The following is a 25,521-nucleotide window of genomic DNA, read 5'->3' on the forward strand; positions in this document are numbered from 1 at the left end:
AAGTACAATGTGTACAAGTACTGTATACCCTCATCTGTAAACGTCACATCGTAACCACCACTCACCTCAAGCAACTGAGCACTGCAAGAGACTTACAAGTGACTTCTAGTGGTTGACTTCCTCAATCACACTCCAGTGGTAACCATTATCCTAGCTATTGTAAGGATATATTCTCCACTTTTCTTTACAGTTTCAATACCTACATGCTCATCCCTAAACATAGTTGAGTTTTGCCTATTTTTGATCTGTAATATAAATGGAATCATACCATATGCATCATTTTGTGTCTCGTATAGTTTTCTGAAATTATTTTTTAAGTAGGCTCCACACCCAGCGTAGGGCCCAGAGTGGGGTTTGAATTCACAATCCTGAGATCAAGACCTGAGCTGAGATCAAGAATCAGATGCTTAACTGACTGAGCCGCCCAGGTGCCCCTGTGCCTTGCATCTTTTGCTCAACCTTATGGTTTGTTTGTGCGTTTTTTTTTGTTGTTGTTGTTTTGTTTTTAAATATTTTACTTATTTATTTCTCAGAGAGAGAGCGAGCGAGAGTGAGCACAGGCAGACAGAGTGGCAGGCAGAGTCAGAGGGAGAAGCAGGCTCCCTGCGGAGCAAGGAGCCCGACGTGGGACTGGATCCCAGGATGCTGGGATCACGACCTGAGCTGAAGGCAGCTGCTTAACCAACTGAGCCACCCAGGCATCCCTGTTCAAACTTATGTTTAAGTTTAATCCTTGCTGTATGTAACTGAAGATTGTTCCTTTCCACTGCTGCATAGCATTCCATTTTATGACTATATCACCATATACCTATTTTACTGTTGCTATTGTTTACAGTTTGGGGCTATTAGAATGGGGTTGCTATAAACATTAGACATGTATCTTATTGCATATGTTTAAAATACTCTAGCATCCACATTTAGGAGTGAGTTGATGGTTCCTAGGCTATGTATGTGTTCCACTGGATAAGAGGAAGATAAATTGTTCTTGAAAGGTTTTGTAACAAATTACACCCCAACAGCAACCATGGTCTGAGAGTCCATGCTGTTATCCATCCTTGCCAAAACATGTTAGTGTCAACGTTTTTGAATTGTCCTGATTAAAAATAATGTTAAATACTTTCACATATGCTTACTGAACTTTTGGCTGTCTTATTTTGTGAAGTCCTGTTTAAATGTTTTTCCCATTTATCTGTGGAGCCTCTGCCTTTTTCTAATTTATTTATAGAAGTTCTTTTATTTTCTTAATATGAATCCTTTGTATATTATATGTATTAAAACTCCCTTACACTGTGGGTGGCACAGTTGATTAAGCCTCAAACTCTTGATTTCAGCTCAGGTCGTGATCTCAGGGTACTGGGATCGAGCCCCACGTGGGGCTCTGTGCTCGGCACAGAGCCTGCTTGTCCCTCTCCCTCTGCTCCTTCCCCCTATGCTCTCTCTTTTTCTCAAATAAATAAAATAGTTTTTAAAAACCTGCCTTACACTCTATGGTTTGTCCTTGTACTGCTTTATTGTTGTCTTTTTTTTTAAGGAATAGAAATGTACAATTTAAGTATTGTTCAATTTATTGTCTACAAGGTTTGTATAGTCTGTTTTAAATAATTTCCTCTATAATAAAGTCATGAGACTCTTCTCACTTACCCTCCAAAGGTTTATAATGCTGCCTTTCACACTTGGGTCTTCAATCAACATAGGAATGCATACTGTGGGGTCAGAATCAAATTTCATCTTTTGACCCATATAGATAGCATATTTTCTCAGCCTCGTGTATTGAAAAGAGAGTTTCCCCATACTGATCTGTAATATCACATTTTTTCATAAACCAGATAGCTACATATATGTGGTTTTATTTCTGGACTCTCATTCTGTTTGCCTATTCTTGCAACATGCCACCTTAAGTACTATAATTTGGGAAAGTCTTGCCTTCTTGTTCTTCCTCAGAATTATTCTTAGCTCTTTACATCACCATATAGGTTGTAGAATCAGCTCATTACACATACATACTGACAATTTCCCTGCACCCCCAATATATATACACACACCAACCTGTTAGGATAATGTTTGGGAATACATTGAATTTATAGATAGATTAGTTTGGAAAGAATTGATATATTTTATTTTTTTATTTATTTATTATTTTTTTAAAGATTTTATTTATTTATTTGACAGAGAGAAATCACAAGTAGATGGAGAGGCAGGCAGAGAGAGAGAGAGGGGGGGAAGCAGGCTCCCTGCCGAGCAGAGAGCCCAATGCGGGACTCGATCCCAGGACCCTGAGATCATGACCTGAGCCGAAGGCAGCGGCTTAACCCACTGAGCCACCCAGGCGCCCCAAGAATTGATATATTTTAAAATTGAGTTTTCTATTCCATGAATATAGTGCATCCCTTCCATTTAGTTAGGTTTTCGTGTGTGTGTGTGTGTGTGTGTGTGTTGGCAGGGGGAGAGAGAGAAATTGAGATAGATCTACTCCAATATATCTTTTCATCCATCCATTTATGAAGTTTTATAACATTCTCTATAAATATCTTACACATGTTTTGTTAAATTTGTTCATTGACATCTGACATTATTTTTATGCTGTGGGAAATACAATTCCATTTTCATCTTCTATTCAATTGGAATTTATATGCTATTTCTAAAAGCAGTTTCCCTAGCAATTAAAAAATATAAACAGCCTTTTTCTTTTCTTTTCTTTTTTGAGAAAGAGAGAGAGAAGGAGAGAGCAGGGTGGGGATATATGGGAATGGGCAGAGGAAATGGGAAAGAGAAAGAATCTTAGGCAGGATTGATCTCACAACCCAGGATCATAACCTGAGCTAAAATAAAATATCAGATGCTCTAACTGACTGAGTCCCCCAGGCGTCCCTACACACAACTTTTTAAGACGAAAGTTAACTAGCATTCCTAATTTCTACCAAGATGATGCAAGGATCCTAAGATACTTTATTTCAGTCCTGACTCATATATTTAAATTGCTTTTCAATTTTATAAAACTTGAGTATTATTGTTTTATGCAGTCAGTGTTTATTTACATTTATTCATTTCTTTACATTAAAAAAATCTTCATTTCTTTTGTAGTTTAAATCTTCCATCTCTGATCATTTTACTTATTCTGAAGTATAAATTTAGAATTTGCTTTAGTATGGATCATGGCAAACTCAATCTTTTTGTTTGTTTGTTTGTTTGTTGGAAAAATGAATTTTCCTCCCTACTCTTATTTTCTGGAAGAAATTTTTCCTGGGAGAAGTATTTTATTTATTCATTATATATATTCATTTTTTGAAAGTTTTTTTTCCCAAGTAATCTCTGCACCCAGCATGGGGCTCAAGCTTACAACCCTGAGATCAGGTGTCCTATGCCGCACTGACTGAGCCAGCCAGGTGCCCCTGGGAAAGTACTTGAGATTGTCAGTTGTTTCTTTCTGTATATGGAAGATACCATTGCAATCTTCCATGGCTTCTATCGCTGATAAGAAGTCTACTGGAAGTTTAATTTTGATCTGCTGGAGGTAATTTGTACTTCTATTCTGGATGGTTTTAAAATCCTCATTTTTGTCTTTGGTGTTGCCATAATAAATTCACCATAGTGAACCTGTAGTTCACTAGCCTGTGTCTAGAGTTGGATTTCTTTTTAATATACTTGGAATTCGTGGATTGGTGTCTATCATGCATTCTGAAAAAAAAATGAGGCATTATCTCTTCAAATATTATCTTTGCCCCAGTCGCTCTCCTTCTCTCTTATTCTTGTGAAACTATGATCAAGTTTGCTTTAGATCTTTTAATTCTATCCTTCATTTTTCTTAACCTCTTTTCATATAATCTTTTTGTCTCTCTGTATTCCTTTTCTTTGTGGATCATCTTCTTTTAGTAACTTCCAGTTTTCTAATTCTTTTTCTAATTTGTCTCATCTGTTAAACTCACCCAATGGGCTTTCCACTCCAATTTTTGTATTTCAGTTGTAGAACTTATATTTGGTTGTTCTTCATATTTTCTATATCATTCAAAAATCATTTTCCCATACACTGCAGATGTTTTAAGGGTCTTTAATTTTTTGAAATGAAACAGTTGCTTTATAAACAAAGCCTGATAATTATAAAATCTTTTATTGCCATCAGGTTGTAACTGCCAATGATCTCTTGAGAATTGTTTCCTTGTGTACTAGTTTTGTTGTTGTTGTTGTGATGAATTATTTTCCTTTGAAAACTAATTGTGAGAATTACTTGAAACCTATCATAGAGAGACAGTCCAATCAAAAAGAATTTGTATTTGCTGTGATAAAATTCTTAGGCACTACTAATTTCAAGCACTTTCAATTATATGCACAGCTTGACATTTGGGAGAAGTTTTTTGGGTAGTAAGAATATAGGTTGCAAATCCATTTATTAACTTTTTTGTGGTTGTGATATATCCAAGACAGGCAATTTCTCAATGTCAATGCAAATCTTCTGATGTATTCTATGGTTTGGGTTGGTTGTATTTTTATATGTCCCTGGCTTTATGTAAGAAGAGTACCTCATTAAACTCCCCATTCAGTAGGCCCTAGATTTTAACTTCTGAATTTTATGTCCTGTAAGAAATATAAATGGCCCTTTTGCCACAATTTCACTATTCTGCTTACTTCTCTGGGTGTATACTTTCTTATAGTTTGCTCTTGTACCTTCTCACTAACTTGTCAGTTACCTGGTGCTTTACAGAACTTGATTTCTACTTTGTAATTTTAATTCTTTTTTTTTTTTTTTAAGGCAGGGTCGTTTTCTAGCCTATTATAGTATCATAGGTGGAACTTTTATATAGATTTTGGAAAAAAAATCAGTATAGAATAGCTGTTAAAGATACAGACTCTATGGGGCACCTGGGTGACTCAGTGGGTTAAAGCCTCTACCTTCAGCTCAGGTCATGATCCCGGGGTTCTGGGATCGAGCCCCACATCAGGCTCTATGCTCAGCAGAGAGGCTGCTTCCCTTCCTCTCTCTCTCTGCCTACCTCTCTGTCTCTCTGCCTACTTGTGATCTCTGTCTGTCAAATAAATAAATAAAATCTTTAAAAAAAATAAAGAAAAATACAGACTCTATAATCAGAGAGAGACAATTATCATATGATCTCTCTGATATGAGGAATTTGAGAGGCAGGGCAGGGGTTGTGGGATTAGGGAAGGAAAAAATGAAACAAGAAGGGGTCGGGAGGGAAACAAACCATAAAAGACTCTTTATCTCACAAAACAAGGGTTGCTGAGGCGTGTGGAGGTAGGGAGAGGGTGGTTGGGTTATGGACATTGGAGAAGGTATGTGCTATGGTGAGTGCTGTGAAGTGTGTAAGCCTGATGATTCACAGACCTGTACCTCTGAGGCAAATAATACATTAGATGTTAATAAAAATAATTCTTAAAAAAAGAATACAGACTCTCGAGTCAGACTGTCTGGCTTTACATCGTGGATCTAGGCTTTAACTCTCTGTGATATTGGGCAAGATACTTAACTTCATTGTATTCCACTTTCTTCATCTTTAAACTGAGGAAAGGAACAGTATTTTCCTCATAACACAGGTGATGCATTTGCTACACTTTCCGTCTCCTGATAATCCCTTAGTAAGTGTTAGTTACTGTTATTACCTCTCCGTGAAAATTGGCAAAAGAAAAACAAGGAGACATGATACGAGACAAGAGTGGGGGAGGACAGCCTGGGACGTGCGGGCAAACTGCGGGCAAACTGCGGATGAGCAGGAAATAGGGAAAGTGACAAAGAATGCAGGAGAAACAGTATACAAAGAAGCTTTATTAAGGGAGTCTTGATGGATGTTATTTAGTATAATTCACCCTATTCTACCTTCTCAAGAGATCTTCAGTAAGGAGCTATATTAGTTTTCAATGTTTTGTTTTGTTTTGTTTTAAAGCAGGATTTGGGTTTCTTTTGGATGAGATACTCTACCAACACTGGTGTCTAGGTGGCTTGATCTTATTCTTAGTTCACATATACCTACAGGAGTAAGTAATTTCACCACGAAGACTGCTGAGATTAATAAGCATTTGCTTTGGCAATCTGTCTGGAGCAGAGCAGGCATTCAAAACACGAAACAAAACAAAACAAAACAAAAAAACAGACAAACCAAAACAAACCAACACCAAAACAAGTTGAATAAATATTAAAATAAAATAAAAATAAATAAATAAATAAATAATATAAATGAGATGCTGGCAAATTTTTAATTAGAGAAGAAAACAGGTGGTAAGCCTTTGTAGCATCAAACACAGCAAGAAAGATGATGTAAAAGTGATGATGGTGTTTTACAAAGAGCATTTTCTAGTTACAATAAGTGAAAGTGCTTGCTACAAAACCCCTGGGAGACTTCTCACCTCTTCACAGTTGACCTCTTGGTCTGGATAATTCTTCTTGGGAGGTGCGGTGGGAGGCGAGGGGCGGGGTGTCTGGTGCTCTGTAGGATGTTCAGCAGCAGAGCTAACCTGCACCCACTAGATGTCAGTAGCACTCTGCACACGTGCACCCACTTGCGTTCACCTTTTATTTATTTATTTATTTAACAAAGAGGCACAGCCAGAGAGGGAACGCAAACGGGGAGTGGGAGAGGGAGAAGCCGGCTTCCTGCTGAGCAGGGAGCCCCATGCGGGGCTCCATACCAGGACCTTGGGATCATGACCTGAGGAGAAGGCTGGCGCTTAAGGACTGAGCCACCCCGGAGACCCTAGTATTGGGAATTTTGATTGTTCACATTAAGGCTACAGTAAGTCTATCTGATGATCCTTTAACAGGTTCTTCTGGGGGAGTGGAGGGTGGGAGTTGCTGCCTGTTCCGAGCCTCCACAAGCAGGTGGCGCTGTAGGAGCCACGGCAGCCCCGGAAGAACCATACGCCCTCTCTCTCCGAGGACACTCTACCCCTCCAGTCTTTGCCCCCACCCAGGCCTCGGGTTTGGGAAAGCGTTTCTAGGAGACGGCGCCTGCCGGTTGCGCCTGCGCGGTTGACGCTGCCAGGGGGCGGGCGGACGGGCCGCGGGGCTGGGCGGCTGGTAGTTCCTGCTGGCCCTGGGTCCTTGGGTCCGCCCGGCTCTCTCGCTCCATGGTACGCTTGTGAGTGGCGCTGCCGGCGGACGTCTGCTCGGGATGGAGCACATCCGTACGACCAAGGTACTCCGACGCGGAGAATTGTTAGCCACTAGCCATGGTCTGACCTGGCAGAGGTGGGGGGCGACGGTGGCTGGGCTGGCCGGACGGGGGCTGAGGACCGGCCCCGCGGACCGTACCCGGGCCTAGTGTGGGAGGGCAGGGCAGTTAGGGCCAGGGTAGGTGCGGAGGCCACCTGTACCTATGCGAGTGGAAGTCCCGTTTTCAGTCTTTGGTGTGGACGATTTGGGGTGTGGACGATTTGGGCAGCTGGGGGTTGAGTCCCATGAAATTGGTCGCGCTACACTTCTTGGGCAAAATTGGGGCTGCTTTAGCTTCAGCTGCTCTCAGGCATTCGCTGCCCCAAAGACCGGGAAACGGGTGGGTCCCCAGATCAGCATTGTGATATTGTGTAAGGTTTTCCTTGCTCACGTTGAATTGTCCCGTGTCCCAGGTTCTTGATGCAAGTTTTGGAGGCGCTGAGATCAGCACTCTGCTCCCCCTCACTTTGTTGTCTCGTCGGCTGTCTCCGTCTGCTGTCTCTGTGTGCTTCGAAACTTCATTGTCTTTAGCGTCAATAGTCAGTTAAACAGAGGAGTTACGGAGAAGGAAAACATGTTATCCCATATTTTTAAGTGTCTGATGGAACTTTTTCAGTTGATCTTAATTAATCCCATGCTTAATTTTTCCGTGTGAAAGGCATTTGTTTTTAGAAACGAACAAGTAGTATAATTCCATTACAAATACTGAAACGGAAGGAAATGGCATCAACATATTTACAAGTTAGGTTCAGCTTCAGCCTTGGGAGGAAGAAAGCATAAATCAGGACAAGAAGAAGAACTGAACAATGTAATTTTAAGATCGCCTGGAGCCTAACAAAATCAGGGAGAGGACCCATTGTGAATCCTGACTGCTGGTGATTTCCTAAAGCCATCAGTCAATTGCCACGCATCCTAAATTTACAGTTCATGTAGAAAAAATAGCGACATACGTTATCTTCATTTGTCTGATAAGAATTTGAGGTCTGTGTCATTAAAATGCTTCATGGACCTTTTTAAGGTGTCATGGATTTTTGTTAGAGCTTGTTTATAACATTGCACATACTATAATAATTGAAGATGCTAAAAACTAACCCCTTTTTAAAAATCTTTTTTTTTTTCCCCCTTATCTATGGCCATACCACCCTGAACGCGTCCGATCTGGTCTGATCTCGGAATCTAAGCAGGGGAGGGCCTGGTTGGTACTTAAGTGGGAGAGAAGAATCTTTTTTTTTTTTTTCCTTAGGAGAAGAATGGTAAAATAACTATAATTCAAGTTGCTGGCTCTTAAAGTTTGAAAGTAGAAGGGTCGTTTAGTAAATAACCAAACTAGTAAAAAACAGAGATGGGAAAGAGGACTAGATCATGCATCAGATCAGGTTCTTTTCCTGGTTCCAGGGTTCCAACTGTGTATTATATAGTAGTTTTTCACAGTGGGCCTATCCTGACAGTTTAGTGAGGTCCTTTATGACTTTAAGGAGCAGAAGATTCATGAATAATTTTCTATTAAAATTACTTTTCAGGTTGTGCTCTTTCATTACTTTGAGTTCCTCTTCTAGCATAAGACCACCAGTAATCTTGAATAATCATAAGTGGCTGTAGGTACACTGCATTTAAACTAATACTAACTAGGTCCCAGTTATGTGCCAGGCACAGGACAGACACTGGCTATAGAGCAGTGAGCACGATAGACATGAGTCTCACTGTACATTATGATAATTGCTGTGTGAATTATAATATTTTCACAAATTATGACTTATTATTAGAAGATTGTTATGAACGTACCCTATTGCATTATTATACTATTTTCCATAACCTTCACTTGGACATGGTTAATTTACTGCAAAAATGATTGTATTTCAAAACTAAAAATGAATTGCTTTTAAGTTTACTTAGCTATTTTGAACTATGCAGTTTAGTGACTTGTGATCAAGAATTGACCGTAGAGTTAAATCCCATGTAACTATTTATTTGTTCTATGTTAAGACAGCTGTATTTGAAAAGTAATAATTAGGGGTGTCTGGGTGGCTCAGTGGGTTAAGCCGCTGCCTTCGGCTCAGGTCATGATCTCAGGGTCCTGGGATCGAGTCCCACATCGGGCTCTCTGCTCAGCAGGGGTCCTGCTTCCCTTCCTCTCTCTCTGCCTGCCTCTCTGCCTAATTGTGATTTCTCTCTCAAATACATAAAAAAAATCTTTTAAAAAAAGTAATAATTACCATTTCTTGAGCAACTCTATGTCAGTGTAGCTAACTACGCAATATTACTTTCTAGAATTTATAATTTCACAAGTAATGCTAATTTATACACAATTGTCCTAATTTCTTAAATAACCCTGCCAGTTGGGTACATTATCAGCATTTGCAGATGAGAAGGAAATAGGCTTGGAGAGTTGAAGTAATCTTCCCTCATGAGGGGGTAGAGTGAAGATTTAAACTAGGGCTTGTCATCATTTTCTTTTCGTTACTTCTCTAGTTTTAAACTAATTGTTAAAATGTATTAATACTCAGAAGTGAATCCTAATGATAATTCTAAGTGCTTTTTTCCTTCTAAATGCTTTTCTTGACATTTTTGTATTGTTTATGTTTTTTTTTAATTGTTACCGCTTATGAACTAGAGATTTATCAGATAAATATTTTAGCTGAGTATGACTAAATGGCTTTATAGTGATAAAGTTCAGGAACAGATATAATACCATCCTGTTTTGGTCACATTTAGTTTACTTACTGTATAGCATCACTAAAGATGTCCAGTCTGAATTTGTATTTCTGAAAGAGTGTTTCCAAGCTCTGCCTATCATTTTGAGTTCTAATTTCGCCATAATGAGGTAGTCTTGCCAAGAAACAATGGTAAATAAGCAGAGACAGTTCTTCTTTATGCAGTCTTTCTGCTTTCTCTGCCAGGCTCCAGGGCTTTGGCTGACATCATCTGTTGCTGTCCAGTGAAGTGCTGTTTGTGAATGGAACTTTACAGAATAGTACGGAAGAATCTTTTCCTAAACTATATATGGAAGACTGCTCTCTAGAGTTTGTTAAGGAATGGAATATCCCATGAAAATCTGACCCCATTAGGGCTCAAGTTGAATTATTCCAAAAGTAACACCTAGTTTGTTCTTAGCTTGCTACCCGTTTTTGTCATTAGAATGTGCAATCATAGGTGTTATGTACACTAATATGTGGAATCAGTTACAAAGAGGAAAAGAGATGCAAACTAAGAATGACTAAGAGTAAGAGCCAGTAGATTGTGGGGAGCAGCACCTGACTGCTTTTCCTCACATGAAGTGCTATTTTGACTCACTAATATTATCCCATTATATAGGTGAGAAAACGAAAATTTGCAGAAATTAAATAACTTGTCCTGACTCAAACCTCTCGTTCTAATAAGGACGAGGTGGAGCTGGGAACTTGAATCCAGGTCTTAGTTTTTTGTGTGTTTTAAAGGTTTCATTCATTTATTTGACAGACAGAGGTCACAGAGAAGCAGGCAGAGAGAGAGCAGAGACCCCGATGCGGGGCTCGACCCCAGGACCCCGGGATCATGACCTGAGCTGAAGGCAGAGGCTTTAACCCACTGAGCCACCCAGGCGCCCAGAATCCAGGTCTTTGTGATACCAGTCCTGTTCTCTTAACGGTGACACTCCTCTGCCTCACAGAGTAATGGTCTAATCAAGAGATTTGAGGGGTGCCTGGGTGGCTCAGTTAAGTGTCTGCCTTCAGGTCAGGTCATGATCCCAGGATCCTGGGGTCGAGCCCCAGATGGAGCTACCTGCTTAGTGGGGAGCCTGCTTCTCCTCCTCCCTGCCCCCACTTGTGCACCTGCACATGCTCCCTCTCCCTCTCTCAAGTAAATAAATAAAATCTTTTTAAAGTAATTAAATAAATAGATTTGAATAGTAAGATCAGTATGAGTAGGACTGGGAGGATCGTAGGGGATGGGGGAGAGGAACTTAGGTGATAGGATTTGGTCTAGTAAATAGCCTGTTCTGAGGGTACAGGGTTAGGGAAAAGGTGTGGTCCAAAAGAATAAATTTGGGAGTTGTCATTGTTTAGGCAATCATTGATGTTTTCTTTTCCGCATGAGTTTATGCAAGGAGTACTTGTAAAGGCTTGAAAGTTAAAACCCCAGGAATACTTCCAAAGGGTGGAGCAGAAGAGGAGGATTCAGAGGAAGAGTATTAGGGATCTAATGGGAAGAGGTGAAGCACAAGAAGGGAAGTCTTCCCTGTTCTGATTTCCTTCTTGGCTGCCCCTTCTTCTGCTTTCTCCTTTCCTTAGGGCCTGGTACTGTTCTGTGGATGGGGAAATGGTGGTTTGCAGACAAAAGTCCCTGCCATTCCAAAACTTATTTTCTTGCTGGGGGAGACATAACAGTAAGCAAAGTTAATAAGGCAAATATATAATGTGGTAGATGGTATTGAATGCTATAGAGAGTGCCAGGGTGAGGTGGGGGGGGACAGTTGTAAACAGGGTAGTTAGGGAAGTCCTTACAGAGATAGTGACATGAGTATAGACTGACGTGATGAGGGAACAAGCCATCTTCCCAGGGGCAAGGAGTGGGGAGGAGAGGCTGGGAGAAGCCTGTGTTGGACATGCCTATTTAGTAAAAGCTAGCAAGAAGACTGGTGTGGCTAGATCAGAGTGAGGGAAGGGGAGAGCACAGTAGGAAATTAAAGTTGGGGACAGGGGTAAGCCTTGAAAGCTAATGTGAAATCTTTGCTTTTACTGAGTGAGACAGGAAGCCATTCATGGAAAGTCACCTGTGTCCAGTGTTGCAGAAAAACAAAATAAGATAGGACTGAAAAGTGCCCTTGGGTTTATGATCTGTTTTGTTTGGTGATTTATGCACCCAGAAGCTGTTGCAGGAACTTGGGATATGGGAGCAAAGAAAGATAAAAATCTCTGCCCTGTTGAGGGTTATCTTTCACATCACAAAGGTAACCTGATGCTCTTTCTTTTTGAAAGAGTGTGGAATAATGATACTAAGAGTCCCAAATGGGTGCCTGGCTATAGGGGTAGCTTACAAGTCAGAGAAGCCATGACAGTGTATTTTTTGCTTCAATAGCCCTTGTTTTATGTAGTTGTAAAGTACAACTGTTGGCTACCAAACGTTGATTGAAGATGGCCATTGGTCCTTTTTTTGTCCCAGAGGCCACTTGATGTCCGAATATTCTGGATATGATACTGAGTGTGTGTGGTCTGTTTTTTCATTTCCAGCTTTGTGTAATCAGCTGAAATTTGAACTTCCTGTTTAGAGTACCTTTTAGTGCAGGCCCAAAGTTGGCAACAGTTCAACTAAATGTGCCTCAAAAAATGTGTTAGCATTCCCCATCCTTACCATAATTACTACACCCTACAGTTCTCTTCTCCCTTCTCCCTACTCTATTTCTACTTTGTTTATTCTTTCTCTTCCCCAAAACTTGTTTTTCTTCCCCATTCTCTTTTTCCTCGTGATCATAACTGTAATTAAAGGGTCCGAACACTATTTCCATAGCATCTCAGTGCTAGTGACCAGGACGAGATTGCTTCCTAAATACCTGACTTAAAACATTTCCAGGAAAGCATTGGGAAAAATCTGTGGCGACATCTATAAAGTACTTACAGTTCCTTGGTGAAAAAAGGAAATACGAGGCAGCAGTTGGTGCTTAGAAGTTGGCTACGTCTCTGGTTTGAAATTTCTATGCTGATAATTTTAGCAAAGAAAAAGCTCTGCTTTCTTTTGTTTTTTTATATTTACCTTATTTGCAGCTAAGAACAGAATAATCAATCAGTAAGTTTTCTCAGGACCTAAAGTTTCTCCAGAGCCTAAAGTATTAAATAAATGTTTTGGAATAATGTTCAGATTAATTTTATTATCAGTCATATACATATGGCAGTTGCCATATTTAAGCAGTCATGTAATGAATTTTCTATTATATGTTCTTGATTTGAATATAACTTTCCATTTACTAAGGTAATAAATAATCCTCAATTTATTAAAGTCCTTTATAGTCTCTTTTCTCTCAGATTTTCTTTTCTTTTTAATACCTTATCTTAGTAAATGGCAACCAGTTTGACAAGCTTAACATCTTCAAGAAGCCTCTAGTTCTCCTTCCTTCTCACATTGGTTTCATTATCTCAATGGGCTTTCTCTTTATCCTATTGTAGCTTAATCGTATCCTGTCTATTGTAGCTTATCATATCTCTCCCAGGCAGCCCTAGATAACACATTAGCCTTTTACCTGGTTACCCACCTCCAGTCTCTTCTCTATTCTGCATTTTCTCCACATGGCCACTGGAAAGATCTTTAAAACTGTAAAAACGTATTTTGGTCACAGGCTACTGTGCTTAAAATACTCTATCCTTTTATCTACAACATAGATGCTCTACCTTAACAGGTGTTTCTTTTTCATCAAATGTTATTGCCTGTCCCCTTTTATGTTCTCTCTCTTCTACTGAGAATTCTGTATTTTCTTTGTTATAGTTAAGAAAATTTTGTTCAGCTTTGCTTTCAATATTATATTATGAAAACTTTTGAATTTGCTTTTAAAGTCTATGTGCCCCCTCCTTCCTTTCTCTATTTGAATTTGGACATTAGTTTATTTTTTTTTTTAAGATTTTAAAGATTTTATTTATTTATTTATTTATTCATTTGACAGCAGAGATCACAAGTAGGCAGAGAGGCAGAGAGAGGAAGGGAAGCAGGCTCCCCACTGAGCAAAGAGCCCGATGTGGGGCTCCATCCCAGACCCTGAGATCATGACCTGAGCCGAAGGCAGAGGCTTTAAGCTCCTGAGTCACCCAGGTGCCCCCCCCTCTTTTTAAAGATTTAATTTATTTATTTGACAGAGAGAAATCACAAGTAGGCAGAGAGGCAGGCAGAGAGAGAGAGGAGGAAGCAGACTCCCTGCTGAGCAGAGAGCCTGATGCGGGACTCGATCCCAGGACCCTGAGATCATGACCTGAGCCGAAGGCAGCAGCTTAACCCACTGAGCCACCCAGGCGCCCTGGACATTAGTTTAAAACAGAACTTACCTCATCAGCTTACTAACTTGCTAACAGTAGTCATTTTTGCAAATGTCTGAGCACTTTATTGCTTATGGTTTGTCAAGCAAACTTGGAGTAAAGTACCTACATATATTATCCAACCTTACTTACTACAACCCTCAAGGAAGAGATTGTTTTCCTTATTTTATACATAAAGAAAATGAGATCCAGACAATTTGGACTTTAGTTGATAGCCAGTAAATTTCTGTGGAGTGAATCAATAAACTCTCTTTCCTGAAAATGTATATTTATGTGGATGTTCTTCAAAGATGTGTGTTGGGGTGGTATGCATACAACCATAATGCAATTGTGTATTTTAAGGGACCATAGTTTTAAGTGGGAGGACTACACAAGCTGGGGCCTTAAATATTGGGAAAAGAGCATAAAGATAGAGAACGAACCTAACTTAATGAAAGTTAAGAGCAAGAGGGATTAGAAGGAGTATCAGTTGTGTAAAAATGACCTTGTGAGCTTCTTAAAAATACAGATCTTTGGGGGCACCTGGATGACTCAGTTAGTTAAACATCTGATCCCAGGGTACTGGAATCGAGCCCCATGTGGGGCTCCCTGCTCAGAGGGGAGTCTGCTTCTGCCTTTCTCTCTGCCACTCCCCCATTTGTGTGCATGCCTTCTCTCTCTCAAATAAATAAATAAATAAATAATAACCTTTTTAAAAAAGGCAAATTTTTGTTCTCCATCTCCTGAGATGACTGAGTGTAGTTGAGTGGGGTTTAGCATTTGTATTTATGCAGAGTTTCAGAGATGATTCAAATGAACGGCTAGGCTTTGGGACTTGAATGTGGGTAACCAGAATTAAAAGATCAATAAATGGAATTTCAGATAATTTTGGATGTAGAAATTAGGGGGAATCAAGAAATAGGCGTGGGGTGTTAGGAAGAGTATTTTTAACCTGAATTTCCAATCTTGATAAGCCCGAAAGAACTATGTAGTGTTATGCAACTCTAGAGGAAGAGTGACTTTGTCATAATTGGGTGATGGGGTGGGAATAGCAGACTGAGGGTGCACACGTGTATTTAAAAACCAAAAAAGCCGAACTATAACTGTACACTCTTAGTAATTTTTCTGCTTATTTTAAGTTTGTTCATTTATTCGTAAATTACTGAATATTTACTCTTCACCTTCTATGTAGGGAAAAGGTGGCAGTAAATGTTACAAAGAAGAACTTGATATAATAAATCTCTTGAGTGATTTCAGCAAGAGACCACTGGTATGCTGTGGGCACCTTCTATTTTCCCCCTGTGGGAAATGTTTCTATGGCCTTTCACTCTAGTTCAACAAACATTTATTGTGTCAGGTGCTGTATCAGTCATTAGGTAGTCAGACATAAATAAGAGACAGTTCTTGTCGTGGGGTGGGTTACAGCTTTAGTGGAAGAGATGGACACATGAACAGATGCTTTACAATGTAGGAACTACTCCAACAGTAGTGGAAGGTGCAGATTTTAAAAATATTTAGGCTATAAAATTTGATAGGAATTGGTGGTTAATTGAATATTGGTGGTGAAGAGGAAGTCATAGGATGATTACCAGATTTCTAATGTGGGTGACTGGATGAGGATGGAGTTATATTAACTCTAATCAGAAATACAAGATCAGGAACCTACTTATGAGGGGTGAGGGAAAATTAGTTTCATTTTCTGTATGCTTAACATGAATCTTAAGACATCTGAGTAGAGCAATATAGTATAGTATGGTGGGACGGTGATCTACCTCAAGAATCAGACCTATGACATAGGGTTATTTACTATGCTACTCAACTTACTACTGTTACTAGCTGTGTGGTGTTGGGACATTTAACTAACTTCTCTAAGTCTCAGTTTCCATTTAGAGATTAATAGTATTTACTACATAGGAATTGTGAAAATTAAAAGAAATAATGTATGTTAAACACTTTTAGTACTGGTCATATAATAAGACCTCAATACTATGTCAGGGATTATTATCGTTATTATGTGTATCGCAGGCAGTGTGAACTCGGGAGAGCTCAGAGTTGGGCATTTAATTAGGAGAGTCATTAACGTATAGGTTAAAATAATGACAGTGGATAAGATGCCTATAGAGAATGGAGCCCCTGAAGAAGAATAGTAATGAATAGGGGATGGACAGAAGAGGGTTAAAATCCAAATGAAAGTGGTGTGGTTGTTTTGCATGTAGACAATTGTGTGTAGAGAATTTGTGTGTTGCCAAGAAGTTATTTATGGCTTATGATTGAAGCCTAACAAAAAATGTTTTATAATCTTTTGAAAATCCACAGATTAAAAAACTTCATTTGGACTTCAAAAAAGGCAAACTTTCTGATGGAGGCATAATACTCCATAGTGTATATGGACCACATCTTCCTTATCCATTCGTCCGTTGAAGAGCATCTTGGTTCTTTCCACAGTTTGGCGACCGTGGCCATTGCTGCTATAAACATTGGGGTACAGATGGCCCTTCTTTTCACTACTTCTATATCTTTGGGGTAAATACCCAGTAGTGCAATTGCAGGGTTATAGGGAAGTGCTATTTTTAATTTCTTAAGGAATCTCCACGCTGTTCTCCAAAGTGGCTGCACCAACTTGCATTCCCACCAACAGTATAAGAGGGTTCCTCTTTCTCCACATCCTCTCCAACACATGTTGATGCCTCCATCAGAAAGGATGAATACCCAACTTTTGTAGCAACATGGACGGGACAGGAAGAGATTATGCTGAGTGAAATAAGTCAAGCAGAGAGAGTCAATTTTCATATGGTTTCACTTATTTGTGGAGCATAACAAATAACATGGAGGACATAGGGAGATGGAGAGGAGAAGGGATTTGAGGGAAATCGGAAGGGGAGGTGAACCATGAGAGACTATGAACTCTGAAAAACAATCTGAGGGTTTTGAAGGGGCGGGGGCTGGGAGGTTGGGGGAGCCAGGTGGTGGGTATTAAGGAGGGCAGTTTTGCATGGAGCACTGGGTGTGGTGCAAAAACAATGAATTCTGTTAGGCTGGGGAAAAAAAAAGCAACCTTACTGTTCAGTTAAGTAAGTGGTAAACATCAACCACCACTCCCTTTAAACTACTTGCCAATATCCTTTTTTATATCACTTTTGAGTAGTTTGTGAAGTGCTACAAAATGATGTTGGCACAAATTGTTTGAGTAGTGTTGACACTTTATAGTAACCTTTATTTCCATATATATTCATTAATTCTCTCTTCTTTAGAGCCATTAACACTTTGCTTTAATTGCTTCAGAGATAAGGCAGATGAGATTTATATTATGGTATTGCTGTTGGTTAGTTTCAAGTCTAGTGCAATTGAAGGGGAGTCAACAGTAATTGATCCCATTGTTTTCTTTTTTTAAAGAGTTTATTTATGTATTTGACAGAGATCACAAGTAGGCTGAGGGAGAGGAGTCGGGTGGGAAGCAGGCTCCCTGCTGAGCAGAGAGCCTGATGCAGGGCTGGATCCCAGGACCCTGAGATCATGACCCAAGCCGAAGGCAGAGGCTTAACCCACTGAGCTACCCAGGTGCCCCAATTCCATTGTTTTAAAAGGGTTTAAATTTAAGGTTTTTTTTCAAAGTGAGTTGTATAATGAAGTTAGATTTTTAATTAAGGAAGAAATGGCCCTAGACAATGAAGTAAATGCTGATCTCCAAGAGAAATTTTCATACTGGTTATAAGAAGGAGGTTTTCCTATTAGCTTAAAGGACAATGTGTATAATGATTTGACAATTTTTAAGTATTTTTTTAAAGATTTTATTTATTTATTTGAGAGAGATCACAAGTAGACAGAGAGGCAGGCAGAGAGACAGGATGGAAACCGGCTCTCCTCTGAGCAGAGAGCTCGATGCGGGGCTTGATCCCAGGACCTGGAGACCCATGACCTGAGCCAAAGGCAGAGGCCCAATCCACTGAGCCACCTAGGCACCCTGATCTGACAATTTTTATGTGTCAGATCAACTGTTGGACCTGAGCTACATAAATTAGGTCATATCTCTCTAAGTTTCCAAAAGAAAGTATTAAAACTCGAATTCATTTTCACCCCATACAAATAAAATTTTGTATCAAATATAGGCATTTAATTTTTTTAAAGATTTTATATATTTGTTTGACAGAGAGTTCACAAGTGGGCAAAGAGGCAGGCAGAGAGAGAAGGGGAAGCAGGCTCCCCGCTAAGCAGAGGGCCCGATGCAGGCTCAATCCCAGGACCCTGAGATCTGGGATCTTGACCTGAGCCGAAGGCAGAGGCTTAACCCACTGAGCTACCCAGGAGCCCCTAGGCATTTTAATTTTACATTTAAATTTTAACTCAACTGGGCGCCTGGGTGGCTCAGTGGGTTAAAGCCTCTGCCTTCAGCTCAGGTCAGGATCCCAGGATTCTGATTGGACTCTCTGCTTAGCGGGGAGCCTGCTTCCTCCTTTCTCTCTGCCTGCCTCCCTGCCTACTTGTGATCTCTGTCTGTCAAATAAATAAATAAAATGTTTAAAAATAATAATAATAAATAAATTTTAACTTACTTGAACAGCTGTTATTTTAAATTTTAAAAAAAGCTCTGGAATTAAATTTCTTTGGGGGAATTAATTAGCTTTTTACATGGTAGTTATTATTTTGGAAATCATAATTTCATAGTGAGGGACATTTTACTTCTATTTTAGTAAGGAAAAAAAAATATAAGTGAGGGGAAGTACAGAATTAATGAGATAATTGTTGGAAATCTGGTTTTGAAGACATACAAGTTAAAGAACTATCTACAACCTGCTGTTATAGCTGTGAATTAAAAATTTTATGTTGGTTGTTTTACTCTTTTTTCCCTCCTGAAAAGAATGGACAGCAATAAATAATTGTGTTTTCAAAACAGTAGTCCCGTACACAGTCCTGGCCAACTCTAACCCCACTCTCCAGTGGCAGCCATGTGTGTGTGTGTGTGTGTGTGTGTGTGTGTGTGTACACTATTAAAAAAGAAGTACTATGTACCTCACCGTCTCAGCTGCTAGAAGACATAGAGCCAGCACATGATATAATCTGTAATGGAATTCGGAACCAGGAGGAACTAACTAAAAAGCTGAGACATTAAGGAAGTCAGTTAATTTTCTGAGGATTCCAGTTAGGAGAAAGGGCATCATCAAACCCCGAAGAATGCTTAGCACTTGGCTAAGCAGAAAAAACTGTCTTAAGAAGGGAGAATGAGTGTGAGTATGAGTAAAAGCACAGAGCTGACCACGGAACACTGTCTTGGGTGGAGTGGTGAGGAAAATATAGAAATTAAGTTGGACTTTGCAACCATTTAAGTGTTTCTTGATTTAATTTTTCTGATAGTTTACCTCCATGATGCTGGATATATTACTTGATTTGCTAACTTAAATATATGGACTCTTGCATCTGTCAGAAGGCTAAAATTAATAACACAGGAAACAACAGGTGTTGGTGAGGTTGTGAAGAAAGGGAAACCCTCTTGAACTGCTGGCAGGAATGTAAACTGGTGCAGCCACTCTGCAGAACAGTATGGAGGTTCCTCAAGAAGTTAAAAATAGAACTGTCCTATGATCCAGCAATTGCACTACTAGCTATTTACCCAAAAGATATAAAAATACAGATCCAAAGGGGCATATGCACCTCAGTGTTTATAGCAGCATTATTAACAATAGCCAAACTATGGAGAGAGCCCAAATGTCCATCAACTGATGCGTAGATAAAGAAAATGTATATATATACACAATGGAATATTACTCAGCTGTCAAAAATTGTGAAATTTGCCAATTGCAGTGATGTGGATGGAGCTAGAGGATATTATGCTAAGTAAAATAGTGTCAGAGAAACATACATAACTTATGATCTGACTCATATGTGGAATTTAAGAAAGAAAACAGATGAACATATGGGAAGGAGGAAAGGAAACATAGAGGAGAGGGAAATAAACCATAAGAGACTCTTAATGGTAGAGAATAAATTCAGGGTTGATACTGGGAGATGGTGGGGGATGGGCTAGATAGGTGGTGGATATGTAAGAGGGCAATTGTGATGAGCACTGGGTATTGTATGTAAGTGATCAATCACTGAACTCTACTCCAGAAACCAGTATTCACTGTATGTTAAATAATATTTAAATTAAAAAATGTATGGGCTCTTGGATATGAAAACTGTTGTTTATCATGTGCCTCTTTCCTGTTCCCCTTAGTATTTGTGTATTTTTGTTTTTTGTTTTTTGGTTTTTTTTACAGAGTTCCTTTATGGGTTGTATTTCTAACTCTAAATTATACCTGTTATTTGTGGTTTACATGTTCCCCAAGATATGTGAAATTTAATGTTCAACCTTAAATAAACTCATGTTTTTTAGTAGAAAGGGGAAAAATTTGAAAATGGTGCATTTAAATCATGAGATAACAAAGAATTTGTATGATTTTTGAAATGACAAATAACTTTTTTTTATTTTCTTTTCCTTTTTTCTAGGTTGAGCAAGTGAAATTACTTGACCGATTCAGTACCAACAACAAGTCACTAACAGGAACACTCTATCTTACAGCCACACATCTATTATTTATAGACTCTCATCAGAAAGAAACCTGGGTAAGAAGGGCATCTGCTGTACTGCCTACCATACTTACAGTACTGGACTTAGCCTATTGCTATATTTCATTTTGATCAGTACAAAAAATTTAACAAAAAAATTTTTCATAGTCACATGATCACATCTACTCTCTCTCCTAATAAAACAAGGATACCGTGTAGAATATGGAGCTCTTGTCTACAGCCATACCACCCTGAACGGGCCTGATCTCGTCTGATCTCAGAGCTAAGCAGGGTTGGGCCTGGTTAGTACTTGGATGGGAGAATATGGAGCTCTTTTATAGGAGATAGCAAGACTCTTTATCTGCATTAATAATTATAAAATACCTGCTTGTTCCTTTCAATTTTTAAAAATGTAAGTAATAGATGTACCTGTTTAATATTTAATGGTTTAAATGGCATAGTCCATGGTATTTTTAAAAAATATTTTATTTATTTATTTGAGAGAATAAAAGTGCACCTGATCCATAGTATCTTTATACTAAATTGCAATTATGGTGTTTTTTAATCGATTGTAGGTCAAGTAATATAGTAATGGATATTTTGTGTATATTTCTCCCTGTATTTGCCTGGGAGTAAAATTACTGGTGCTTAGATAAGTATGTATTTTCCTTCACTAAATGTGCCCCGCTCCAAAGTAGTTGTCTCAAAATATTCTCATCAGTAGAGTGTGATATCTTGTCCATCGTCGTCAGCACCATTGATATTGTTAGCTTTAAAATTTTTGCCTCTCTGGTGGATGTGCAATTGTGATTTTAAATTGCTGATTACAAGGAAGTTGTCCTTTCAGATATTGTGGCCTTTAGATTTCCTTTTCTTTTTCTCTTGGGCTGTTTGTCCTTTTATTGGCTTTATAGGAGTCTGGTTTTTAATGTTTTGTCTGGTATGTGTTTTGTAGATAATTTCTCCCAGTGTGTGGCTTATCTTGAATGTATACATGTCTTTGAATTAAAGTTTAAAATTTTAGTGTATTAGATTTTTCATTTCTTCTTTTATGGTTTATGTTGTTTTCTGACTAGGGATTCTAACTGCCATAAAGATTCTCTTGTATTTTTTTCTAAAAGTTTACATTTTGTATTTCAAGTATAAGTTGTTAATAATATGGAAAATATTTTCTTTGATGATATAATTTAGGGATTCATTTTTATTTTTATTCTTTTTATTATTATATGGATACTGGTGCCATTTATCGACAGTTTCAGTGCATTAATGTGTAGTTTCAACTCTGTTATAAATACACTGAGAGTTTGCTTTTGAACTCTGTTCTGTTCTTTTGATATATTGATTCCACTTACAGGAGCATACTGCTTTATTGACTCTAGCTTTTTAATACAATTTCTCTTTTATTGTACTCTCTTGATTCCCCCAGGAAGGCCATCCAGTTTATATGTGATTGCATTAAATAAGTCAAGATCCTTACCTGAGATGTTGATCTCAGAGATGTATTCCCTCAAGGCACTGGAGCTCTTCCCTATCCAGTGCTGGCCCAGGAACTGTCAAGGGTTTCACCAAGCAGGGCCTTGTCAGATCATTCATTCTCATTCACTCAGTCTACCCTTCATTCGTCCATCTGCCTCAGTATCTTCTCAGTATGTTTTCTATCTCCTAGAGATAGACAGGGACATTCCCCAATGGACCTCTTCTTGCAGATGTCGGGAACATAGTTTGGGAGCAGCGAAAAAAGTCTGTATTATCTCTGATTATTGTCTTTAAAATGCTTTTTTGTCAGTATATTCCCATATGTCTCTCCTGAATAAAATCTGTTTAGTACATTTGGTCCATAAAAATGAACATTTAAATCTAGAAGGAGGCTTACTAACTTTATATTTTTCTTATTTTACAGATTATTATTTTTTCAAGATCACATAACTAGTTAGTGGCAGAGCCAACTAATGTCTCTCCAACATTTTCTTCTTGCAAATAGTATTGGGTTTTAATTAGAAACATAATAGTGATGTAGTAGCTTATTGTCTCTTATTCTCTATTTTGATGTTACTATTATTCAGATCATTTTGAATAACTTGGCACAGGCCTACTAATATAAATGTCAGTGCTAAATCTTAGCCACCGGTTGGGTTATTTGTAGCAAGTGCTAAATATCTGTGTTATATATACTTTTTATGTCTGTAGAACAAGTTCTTATTAATCTTTTTAAAGCTTTTCTTCATTATTTTATGCACTTAATATTGCATGAGAACTTTAGAAAATACAAATAATTAATATTAATATTAGCATTTAATATTATAATCATATAATATATATGTGTGGTATATATAATCATCTATCTCTTACTCTGCCACAGAAAAAGGAAAAAGCAGTCTGGGATTTTTTTACTGTACTTGTATTAAAGTTTTAGATTAATTTGTGATGCATTGATTTCTTGCCATGATTGAATTTTATCACTCAGGAACCTGCTATGACTCTAAGATCTTTGACTTTCTAGAAAAACTTCTTATAAATATTTTAAATTCATAGGAATGGGATTGAGAAAAAGAAAGCTTTTTATTTTTAGTAGCAAACAGTATTAGAACTGGTATGAATGATAATCATATTTAAATTTTAATCATTTAAAATATTGAGTTTATAGTAGGACTTTCTGTTCATTCAATAAACATTGTGATAGAGGTATAAGCAAAGACACTTGTAGTGCTCATTTGGTCAAATTTTAAGTAAGGTATAACATTTAATGTAAGGTATAACATTTGTAACTTTTTTTTGAATAGGGTGATTATAATGCTCCAGATACCGTGGTAAGTGCTGGAGATAGAATGATGCTCAGCTTAGTCGTAATATTGCTCCTTACGAAGTTCCCAGCATCTGGCTAGAAAAATAGACATTCACTATACAAAGAATTACTCATGTTCTAAGTGAAGGAAAAGTATAGGCATAAGAAAATGGAAGGGATCTAACTTACTTGGGAAAGGCAATGGGGGTCTTCAGGCTGTTCTTCTTGATGATGAGGTTTAAACAACAAAGGCCAGAAATAATACTAGAAGTTCCTATAATTTCCCAGTTAGTAGGAGCAACTCAGTGTATGTAAAGAAGGTTGGTGCATTTGAGGAGCCAAAGAGAGGACTCTGTCACTCAAACTTGATGTGGGGAAGGACTTGAAATGAGTCTAGAGCCAGAGTCTAGTAAATGACATGACTAGATTACCCTTTTTTTTTTAAATTGCTTTTTAACGGTCACTCACCTGCCCTGTAGAGAATGGGTTAGAGGGGGTCAAGAGTAGATATAGGGAGAACTTTTAGGAGGCTACTTACAATGGGAGCATTACAGCTAGGGGAGTGACAGTGGACATGGAGAGAAGTAGAGAGGTTACAGAGGTATGTGGGAGATGTAGTTCTCAGGGTTTGATGATATACTGAGTATGTGGAGTGATAGACAAAGTCAGAGAGCATAGTTCTGGCTTAGGCATTCAGTCACAAGTTTTGAGTACTTTGTTTGAAGAGGGCATTTAACATGCATGTGCTCTGGAAGAGAATACGATATTTAGCCCTTTTTTATGATGATGATCATGTTTTTTTCATGTTGTAGATATTGCACCACCATATTGCCTTAGTAGAGAAACTAGCTTTGACTACTTCTGGATGCCCACTTGTGATTCAGTGCAAGAACTTCAGGATTGTGCATTTCATTGTTCCCAGAGAAAGAGATTGCCATGATATTTACAATTCTTTACTACAACTATCAAAACAAGGTACTGTTTTTAGAGACCAAAGCTTACTTAATTTTGAGATGGATTATCTAAGATACGTAATATGCCATTGTTACTTTATAATTGAAGTTACCCTTAAGTTCTTGTGTACTCTATTCCAAAAAATTTGGCTTGGAAATAATTAGATGCTTCTGCTCTAAATTTTTAGAATGATTTCCAAAGAAGGGGTAAGAGTAAGGAAAAAAGTTAAGCATTTAGAGTATAGATTGTTTTTTTTAAAGATTTTATTTATTTATTTGACAGACAGAAGTCCCAAGTGGGTAGAGAGGCAGGTAGAAGAGAGAGGGGTGAAAGCAGGCTCCCTGCTGAGCAGAGAGCCTGATGTGGGGCTCAATCCCAGGATCCTGGGATCATGACCTGAGCTGAAGGCAGAGGCTTTAACCCACTGAACCACCAGGTACCCCTAGAATACAGATTTTTAAAACTATTGATTTATATTACTGTTTTTAAAGTTTGTCAGTGGCCAATGGTGCAGCTCTCCCCACCCCCCACCCCCCAAGTGCGTATCCACAACCATGGGGAATAACTTGGGAACTGATTGTTAAATGAAAAGGAAGGTCAAGCTCCTCTGGTAGCACTGGGACCAATGAATTGAATTGATCAGAGTGGAGCATAAGAGAGATAACCAGAGGGAAAAGAGAGGGTGAATCCTACTTCAGGAGGTAGGTAGTAGGAGGAATGAGAAGAGTGTAGGCCAGAGCAAGGAATCCTGTCACTATGCCTTTGGGATCTGGAGGCTTCCCCCCCCCCCAACATGAGTTGAATTATGTAGATGTCTCCAGGAGACATAGCACACTGTAGCATTTACGCATTGTCCCAAGTTAAGCCAGATCTTAGAGTAAAGATGGTTCTGTCATTTTAGGGGCTTAATATTATTCAGGACTAAGTGCTCTCTGAAGCTTTGTGCAACCATTGCCACTGTCCTATAAGGAATGTATATGCAAGTTCATGTTCTATAGGCCACCTCTAGTTTTTTATCTCAGCATTTAGTATTTCCATTTTATGTATCATTTGGGAAGTGTGGTGGGTGAGACATACCTGGGTCTGTGTCATTAAAATTATACTTTTAGGAAAAA

General features: G+C 38.6%; 2 protein-coding genes across 4 annotated transcripts in view; one reads left to right on the forward strand and one right to left on the reverse strand.

The window, feature by feature from the left end:
- Positions 1-7,073, reverse strand: part of LOC131813658 (nucleoporin p58/p45-like) — a 32,094-nt gene extending 25,021 nt beyond the window's left edge. The window contains 1 exon segment of the mRNA XM_059144019.1: positions 6,957-7,073. Coding sequence (XP_059000002.1) covers positions 6,957-7,073 — 117 coding nt within the window.
- The window catches only part of MTMR6 (myotubularin related protein 6), a 37,612-nt gene continuing 18,969 nt past the window's right edge, over positions 6,879-25,521 (forward strand). For 2 of the 3 annotated variants that reach the window (XM_059144041.1, XM_059144043.1), the window contains exons 1-3: positions 6,879-7,139; positions 20,611-20,727; positions 24,265-24,427. In XM_059144041.1, the coding sequence (XP_059000024.1) occupies positions 7,116-7,139; positions 20,611-20,727; positions 24,265-24,427 (304 nt within the window). In that variant the 5' untranslated portion in view covers positions 6,879-7,115. The remainder of the gene's footprint in view (positions 7,140-20,610; positions 20,728-24,264; positions 24,428-25,521) is intronic. The other variant, XM_059144042.1, reaches the window with a different exon arrangement.

Source organism: Mustela lutreola, chromosome 13 (genome assembly GCF_030435805.1).
Source record: "Mustela lutreola isolate mMusLut2 chromosome 13, mMusLut2.pri, whole genome shotgun sequence".
NCBI classification, from domain to species: Eukaryota; Metazoa; Chordata; class Mammalia; order Carnivora; family Mustelidae; genus Mustela; species Mustela lutreola.